The following is a 9117-nucleotide window of genomic DNA, read 5'->3' on the forward strand; positions in this document are numbered from 1 at the left end:
CGGGATAAAAACCTTGAAATGAGTATCTTGGGAAGTTGTTCTTTGTTTGTTTTTCTGAAGGTTTGTGTGAACTGCCTGACAATGCTCACCATGGATTATTCTTGTTTCATAGGGATAGTATATTAGTAGAGTAACAAACAGACAGACACGTAGGTAATTTATCATATATAAGCTGTTGTGTCCCATCCGTTTAGTTGATGTATTATGTAATTAATAAAAAAAAATGCATTAGAGGGATCTTGCTTTTTCCTTTATAATTTCGGATGGGTAATGTGTATCATTTCAAGGTTCAAACTCAACTTCTGAAGAAACAGAAATCTAACTGAGGTGTCTATTAACACAAGAAAAAGAAACAAATTGTCTCGCTTTTCTAAAATGCAGTCACTTGATAAAATTGTATGCATGTATAAATGAAGACACGAATCCCTAATCAACATACGAAATTATCGGCCGTCCTTGCAGCTGGTACTGATCTCAAGCTACGGTTTAGATATTTGGCGTTTATACTTTTATCAACTAGACTATAGCTTCCTCCATTAGTGATGTTTCAGGGGGGGGGGGAATAATGTCCCAGTTCTCTTGACGCGACTGCTTACATTTATCGTCATCGGGAAATGGTGGTATACAAATATGTTACTAAATGGCCCTATACAGTCACTCGACAGCAACTGTTCTCTTTTCCAATAAAGACTCGAGGAAAGATGAGCACAGTTTGGTGAGGGGTGGAAGATTATGAGATGATCCACTGAATATGGTTTCCCAGGGTCTCTCAGATGGAAATGATGGAACCCAGGGAGTCTTGGGCCTCTTCTCGTCAAACTCCGGCAACTCTCCATAGATGGTTGCATACCCGTACAGTCCGCCTTGTCCTGGAGAGAGAGAGAGAGAGAGAGAGAGAAAAGAAGACGGTAAAATCAATCCACGGAGAACATTGTTTCAGTAAACTTATCATGATAGACTGAATTTTTCTTGTGTTTGTGAGCGTGCATTTTGGGAAAAAGAAGAGCCTTCCTACATGGGACCCTAGCTACATGGATAGCAAATCTACCATTGCATAAAAGAAAGAATCGCATGTATGTAGGTATTTCATAAAAGAAAGAATCACGTGTGTAGTTAGGATTCCCATTAATAGTGATGATAGCGCACTAGCTAATGTCATGAACTTGGATAATATGATTATTGAAAAGAAGCCTGACCTTTGAGTTCATGGGCAGAAAGGCTCGCCTGTTGGCTCATGCTAACCTCACGAGCATCTTTGCAGTATGGATCAAAAATAACATATTCATGATCACCATTCATATATGCAAGCAACACCTCAGGTGTTTTACCATCTATACTGATCTCTTCAACAAAAGATGGATTTACTCGAAGAAAACCAAGATCCCCACCCTTGGCCTGCAATAACAAATAAAGAATCATGCTACAAAACAGTTCTGCACTATGCAACAAAATGATTTCCATGTATGCTGAAATTGGAGCAAGAAAATACACACATTCACGTTCTCATAATCAAAACATGTCTGGCGTCACAACTTGAAAGTCAATAGAGAAAACAGAATCAATATTCAACGTTAAGAGTAGTGTGTGTGTGTCTAGATATAGTTCTTCATGTTAGCAATAAGTTCATTTTTTCCAATTGGTACTTGTCGAATGATCTTCAGCCTACTCTAGCTTCAATGTTTATTCTTATTACCACCACTATAAATAAATATGATAAAATAAAGAATGCAAAACCTTGCATTGGAAGAGGAATTTTTCCATTAGTATTCTGTAATTTACGTGTGCTTTTAGCTTAGGATGCTTGTGGTAATTTACTGGTTATAATTTTGTCATGAAAATTCATGGAGTGTTGGGACTAACAAAGAATTGCCTACGTGGCCATGCTTCCCTCACTTCTTTCAATGTGACCGTTACCTAACATTTTTTTTATTTAATCTTTAACAGACAACTGCCACCTCATAACCTAACTCAACTATTCTTTCCATTTCTACTCCTTTATTTATTCTTTTAATTATGAACATCCCGGTTGTTTATTTTACATTTTAAATAAAAAAAAGTAGCTGACCCAATTCTCATACGGGGTAAGTGGAGGTATGTTAGTAGGCTGTCCCTCAACGCTAGGTTAGAGCAACTTCCGTGGAAGACCTCCGGTAATTATGAATTACCCACCGTGGGATTCGATCCCACGACCACAAGGTTAATAATCTTGCGCTCTTAACATTTTAAATAAACATTAATTTTATTAAATCGTATATATTATGAGAACTATAAAATCTTTTTATTAGATATTTAATATTATTTTTAAAGGAGATAAGCAATAATTAAAATAAAATAATGCATATTAATTGATTTAAAAATTTGATGATGTACGGAAGAGTGATTTTTTATCTGCATATAGTGTATGTCTGTTATCAATAACTAAGAAATATTATGAATATACTATATTATAATAACTTTAGATTATTTAAAAATTTATTATATGTCAGAGTTATAATCTTATTAACTTCGAGGCCCTATTTTGAATGATGTCGAGAATGATGAGATTTAAAATCATTGGGTTTTTTTTTCAGAACAATTATGAACCATCACTTTCATTTACTCGATTAACGTGGTGAATTTTTTAATAAAAATATATATAATTCAGGATAAACATGTCATTGTCTTAATTATTGTTTTTATTCTGTTTTGGTCATCAAACTATTGTATTTTTCAAAATTATATCTAATGTTTAGTTTAGGTTTCATTTCAATTTACAATCGTTAATTTTTTAACGTCGAGTCCCCAATTGGTATAATTTTGGGGGAAATAGTTAGATGATCAAAACGAAACAAAAATAGTAGTTGGGATACTAAATGTGTAGTTTACCCCATATTTAACTTACCAGAGTGAGCTATGCTTTGCTTTGCTCAGATTAAAGCAAAATAAAATGGGAGTAACTTTGCAGAGCACATGACTTATACTTCAGCCTAGGCATGCATGAAGTGAGTAAATATTAATCCTCGTTGATCGGATGTTTAATTAATAAAAGTGGACGGCTCATAACATATAATTATAAATAAATGATAAATTCAGAAGTATGAGGTGTTGGGGGTGCAAAGGTTAGATAAGATCAACCCAGCATGCATTGAGTTAATTTAGGAGGAAAAAAGGAGGAACAAAACAAAGCTGGATTGTATTAAACTCAAAAACAACATCAATGATTTGATTGTATCCCACCTGCATTACATACAGACCCATGCAACCGCAACTCAATTTACACAAAAACACCTTGGGTAAATCACCGACTATCACTTTTGTTCCGTTTTGATCACACGATTATTATTATTTTGTTTAAAAATCATATTTAACATTACATTTTGATTTTATTTTAGTCAACTACATTTAAAAATTAACAATGATACTGATGTGTCACAAAAAGATAATAGCACATCCTCATTTATTTTTTTTTAAATACCACATCAGTAGTTATGCTAATTTTTTTAACGACGTATGATTAAAATGAAACTAAAATGTAATGTTGATTATAATTTTAAAATGAATAATAGTTTAGGTCACCCTAACATCTTTGATGTGATCCAAATGGAACTGTCGTTGCTAAAACATGTTTCGAGAGGAAAGCACTGTTCCATTAACAATGGGTGTCAAGCAAAATAGTTTGGTTGATTACCAAAGAAATCATAACTTCACATCGTTGATGTCTGTGAGCACACTTTCACGGATCCCATGTTGAAAATTACATTTTTAAAGAGATTAAAGTGGATGTTATTTACTATAATGTTAAATTAGATTACTACCCAGGGTTAAGATTTTGTCGTTCATCATTTTTTAATATATTAATTATTACCATAAATAAATGTAAGATTATTTTATTGATTATATAAATCATGCTTATGAAAGTGATGAATGCCAGAAAGTAATAAACTCGATGCCAAAAAATATAAAGAAATAAAATTCAATAGACAGACTCGGTATTTAGCAACAAACTGAATGTTGATATGTGTTTCTGCTCTGCAGCACATGGCTTGGTGGGACGGCGCTGATTGTGAATTTATATATTTTTATATATACCCAAATTTAAGATATTATGGATTGGTATGCACATTAGGATATTAATAATTCACAGTATCATGCACTCATTCACGTGGGGTGTACAGGCAGATTCCCTGCCTTTCTGCCGACTGCAACTAAAGCCAAAACCCAACACTGCAAGTGATGAAAGTTTTATATATAATTGGTTAAAGATGGATATTGAAGAATAGAAAGGTAATCTTCAGTGAAACATAACATGTAAACTTCGTCTTATGGTTTTCAAGTGCAATAGATGTTTCCCCATCAAGAAAACATTCTACAAATAGAGATGCCAATAATGCAAGCCTACCCCTACGCATGTGGCTTAATGTTTTCTTGTTCATTAAACTCTTAATTTAAAAACCAAAAAATCGAAATTCAAGAATTGGGTTTAATTTACCCTAGTTAGTGCAATGGTCAGGGAACACGCGACAATGGTTTACCCCCGTGACTGCATGACAATGGTTTGCTCTAAAGACAGACACTAGCATTGCATTTTTACAGCGCATAAACATACTTCATGATATAGATAGGTAGTATAACCAAAACCAGAGCATTGAGGCTAAGAACTAACGTAAGTATTGCTCTAAAGACTGACATTACTGTTCTTACACCACATGGACAGATTGTATAACCAAAAAGCAGAGCATTAAGACTAAGAAATAACATAAGTATTGCTCCAAAGACTGACATTAATCTTTTGTTTGTACATCACGTCGACATATCTCAGGCATCTGTAAATTTGTAATAATCGTCAGTGGTTGTGTAAACAAGGCCCTCAGATGCAAGAAAGTCTAATGTTTTCCTGCCAAACCACAAAATACAGAGTTTGCTTATTGCTTACAATTACAGTTAAATTAGTGTCTGCATAATTCAAAGATCGGTGGAAGAGAAGTACCTGATTTTATCCACCGAAACATTTAGTTCTCGAGCTACGACATAAGAGCATACCCCCATCTCAGATGAACTGAAAACATAACTGAAACTCAACATTCTAGTCTGATAGGCAAGACCAAATGTTTATGACACCATTTCAAAGTAACATAAAATAATTTTTTTTTTAAAAAAGAGTGATGATATCTCCTTGGAACTACTTTACCCCAATAATACTGATAAAATGAAAGCACCCAAAAGTGCACATAGTCAAATACAATCCAACTTCTGAGCAAAAAAAAAAGAGAAGTTGAAATTTCCATGCTTTAAAATCTCACCATGATTGGTGAGGATTCTTACTGTTCATAACATTATAATTAAAACCGAAGCAAAACAAGGCCATGGGTTGCAATTATCAAAACTATCAAAACAGGTAACATTTGAATGGAAAACTATATATTTATTTCATAAATAAGTTGTTCATTTCAATCTAATCACAGTTAATACAGGAAACTGTACTATATTAGTCTTCACTGCCAATTTTATTTGCTTGTCAATTGTTAGAATCTCTACCAGGACCAGAGAAGAAAATTTCTGATGTTACGGATACATGCAATCGAAGAACTAAGAAAGGGTTGCAATGTTTGGAAAGCATAGAACAAAGAAGTGTAAGGAAGCGAACAATCTCTTTTTATTGAATCCTGTTGAAGGCAGGCAAGAGGTAGGTGAGACTTAGCTAAACTATTTAAGCTAACATCAATTCCTCAGAGACTAAAATCTATGATACATGCCTATCAAAAGCATTTTAGATACATGCATAATGTTTGTTACACATGTTAACTCGCCAACTTACCAACCATGACTAAAAGTGTAAAGACCTGAAGTCCTGAACATAACTTTCTCAAAGAATTTATCGGGTACCATCATCTCATAGGACTAGGAGTCATTTGTTCTATCAAGATATGCCGTAGGTTATACTTGCACATAAGATAATTGATTTAACTATCACATTTTGACAAACAAACATGTAACAGGAATCCGTTCAAATCTGCAAATTCTAGGAGAATAGAAGTTCAGTTTAACATGATTTATAATTCAGCTTGAACTAGTAAAAGGAAGGCAACCATTTAAATTCAACCAAATCAATCAGGCTCGTCAAAATATCATACACAACTCACAGGCATGCTGGTCGACGCAAGTATTGTAAGATCATTGAACTAATACCACGGATCTGTTCATCATTGTTATAATGGCCAGGAAAAGAGGGGAGAAAGATGAGATCAGGATCATGTAAATCAAAAAACTTAGAAAGGCACTCTGCAATTCAGTTCATTCACCTGGTTTGTCAGGTTAGCTTGGTAGCTGTAGCCCTTTCCTGGATCACCAAAATTTGAATTTGCCACCGGAGGCTGAGCAGTCATGCCACCAACCAAATTTTTCATCCGAGGCTGAGAGTTCATGCAACCCTACATACAAAGTTGAGATAAAACAAATAGTTCCCAACAATAAATACACATTTACATTAAAATAAGCTGGAAAGCCATTTTGTATACTAGAGCATCGACTCTTAGTTTCTTACCCTCAACTTGGTGTTATACAAATGAACATATATACACTCGATGAAGTGGTTTGTAATTTCATTATAATCAGTAACAGGCCTGAAAACAACAGCAAAGTTCAAAGCTATTGAAATCACACTAGAAAAAGTAAAGGGCCAGAAAGAAAACAACAAAAGCTAGAACTTTACGTCCAACATCCAAAAATTTGACATGAAGATAAAATTTTAAAAGCAGAATCAAATAACAACTCAGATAGGAAGTTCCGTTCCTTTCGACATATGGAACTGTAAACTAAATTCCAGTAAGTCATTCCAAAGTGACCCTGATTTATTTGGTATAAATAGCACTATAGAAACTAACTGGAAGTTTTATCCTATTTTTCCATGGGTTTAACGCACAAATAAATAAATAAATAAAGCCCCTAAAAATGAAACATCGTGTTAGAATATAATTGAATATATAAGTAAAATTTTGAATTCATACCGAATTGAAAAGGTGTGCACAGTCCTTCTACTTTGAATGCTCTTTAACTGACCATAGACACGAACATACATTCCAACCCTGAGATGAACAAGACACTTCAATGTTATGATATACAAAAACCCTAATTGTATTTCCAAGTTACAGTATTCATGAAGAAACTTAGAAGTGCAATGAGAGATGATAACTTACGAGATAGCATCTACTTCAACTGAGTCTACATGCTCATGAACCCTAGAAAATATTAAAAAATAAAAGAAAAAATCAGAAGCATAGAGTCAAGTTATCAAACAACAATATTCTAAGTCTAAAAACACACAGAACAAGGAAAGGAAAGAGAGAAAATTAACCATTTGGTGCATTCAACCCATCCTGTGCCATCATCAACTCTAAAAGTACAATCTGAAACAGCATTGTCCATTTTGGATACCTTTCCAACTAACACAATCTAAAAAAAATCAAATTTCAAACCTATTTTGAAAAATTGTAATTGTTCATGCAAAAGATAAAACAATTGGATCAAAGCGTACATTGTTAACATCAACACCTTCAATGGAAATATCAGATGCTCCACCTCTAGAGAGATCCTTCAACTGCTTTACTGTAACTGGAAGCAAACACCGCGCATCACTGTTCTGTACATTTTAAAAATAATACGTTAATAATAATAAAACCTTGAAGTTCAAGAGAACTACACTGAACAAAGAACCAAATTTCACGTTTATACTTCAAGCAAGAGGGAAAAGTCCTATAATCAGTTTAGTTTGTGTTGAGAAAATTGTGCAATGTAACTTAGAAGTAAACATTTACTTAAGCGTCAAACCAAAAAAATAACCGAAAGAAGATGAGCAAAACAGAAAGAGGCAATTCCCTGAACACGCACAGGAACAATTACATAGAAATAATACGGACTACAGTTAACTCAAAAGACAATAAAATCTCGAGCAAGATAAGGAAATACAAAAGAAAATGATAAAACTATAGGGTAAAGAAGACAATACTTTGGAGGAAGAAAATGGGCGGTCAGGGGAGGTCTGAGTGGCCTGAGAAGGCATAAAACCGCCACCGTAAAAGACCGCGTTTCCACCAAACTCGTTTGCCTGCATCATGGCTTCTTCTAAAGTATATCAGATTTTTGGTGATTTTTTTCTTCTATCTTAACACACTTTTGGGGTTCGCTGTGTCCTACTTTCCCTCTCAACTTTAGGTTTTTATATATTTGAAAGTATATTTTGAAAAATTAGCTTACAAGAGAAAGAGGAACCGACTCGTTTTCGTACAAAATAACACAAAAAATAATTTTAACCGATTAATTTAAATTTTAATAATCGTTTTAAATTTATTTCTAATTTTTTATTCATATTAATTTTAAGTATTAATTTAAAATAAATCTTTGAATACATTTCCATTTTAATGTAGTTGAAATACCTGAATTTTGAATTGTTCAATTAAGGAAAATTCAATGGAATTTATACTTAATGTTATTATTATTTTTATTTTTATTCTGTCAATTTATTATATGAACATTCAAGAACTAAGATCATTTCAATGCTACTTCTCGTCATGCATAAACTAAACACATCCAATAATCCTAAACATAAATTCTCTCCAAACCCTTTTTATATTTGATGATGGGGACAATACCAGCCTTAGGATTTTTATATTTGCTGATAGGTACAACACTAGTCTTAGGTTGGTCGTCGGTGTCGATCTTCTTCTTTATAATTTTTTATATTCTAATTTTTAATAATTTTATATTATGACACATATTTCGTTGTTTTTATAATACGTTTTTTTAGAATATGATATTTTTTTATTATTTTATCGATCATTTGATCGTTCTTTTTTTTATTCTCAGGGTTAAATCTGTCATAGTCTCGAATAATTAAGATAATTCTTATTTATTTTATTATTGATATTCTTTACTTTGAATCTTCGAGTTAGATTTGAATACGCGATTTGCATTCGGTGATGGTTGTCTCACGATGTTCGACTCTGATTTACGATTGTCGGTAGTATTTTAATAGTTTATTTATATCCAATATCTAAAGTGATGTATTAATAAATAGGAGTACAAAAAACATAATATTTTATTTCATTAGATTTTTCAATATTTTTTTTATAAAAGTATATCATA

General features: G+C 32.9%; 2 protein-coding genes across 4 annotated transcripts; both read right to left on the reverse strand.

Annotated features, from left to right (window-relative positions):
- Positions 1 to 522: 522 nt before the first annotated feature.
- Positions 523 to 1461, reverse strand: LOC120157251. The gene is made up of 3 exons (XM_039168449.1): positions 1197 to 1461; positions 623 to 869; positions 523 to 555 (listed from the first exon to the last, which is right to left on the reverse strand). The coding sequence occupies exons 1-2, from the start codon at positions 1459 to 1461 to the stop codon at positions 655 to 657; spliced, it is 480 nt and encodes a 159-aa protein (XP_039024380.1). The 3' UTR covers positions 523 to 555; positions 623 to 654.
- A 3169-nt stretch (positions 1462 to 4630) lies between these two features.
- Positions 4631 to 8172, reverse strand: LOC120157040 (replication protein A 32 kDa subunit B-like). 3 transcript variants are annotated; one of them, XM_039168306.1, is made up of 11 exons: positions 7982 to 8172; positions 7511 to 7615; positions 7331 to 7428; positions 7173 to 7214; positions 6984 to 7061; positions 6521 to 6599; positions 6279 to 6407; positions 6120 to 6190; positions 4967 to 5035; positions 4777 to 4873; positions 4631 to 4674 (listed from the first exon to the last, which is right to left on the reverse strand). In XM_039168306.1, the coding sequence occupies exons 1-10, from the start codon at positions 8087 to 8089 to the stop codon at positions 4795 to 4797; spliced, it is 858 nt and encodes a 285-aa protein (XP_039024237.1). In that variant the 5' UTR covers positions 8090 to 8172; the 3' UTR covers positions 4631 to 4674; positions 4777 to 4794. The 3 variants fall into 3 exon arrangements, with proteins under 3 accessions (XP_039024237.1, XP_039024236.1, XP_039024235.1); XM_039168305.1 differs by having other exon boundaries at positions 4633 to 4671; positions 4794 to 4873; XM_039168304.1 differs by lacking the exon at positions 4631 to 4674 and having other exon boundaries at positions 4683 to 4873.
- Positions 8173 to 9117: the final 945 nt, after the last annotated feature.

This window comes from Hibiscus syriacus, unplaced genomic scaffold, assembly GCF_006381635.1.
Source record: "Hibiscus syriacus cultivar Baekdansim isolate YM2019G1 unplaced genomic scaffold, ASM638163v2 tig00111238_pilon, whole genome shotgun sequence".
Lineage (NCBI taxonomy): Eukaryota > Viridiplantae > Streptophyta > Magnoliopsida > Malvales > Malvaceae > Hibiscus > Hibiscus syriacus.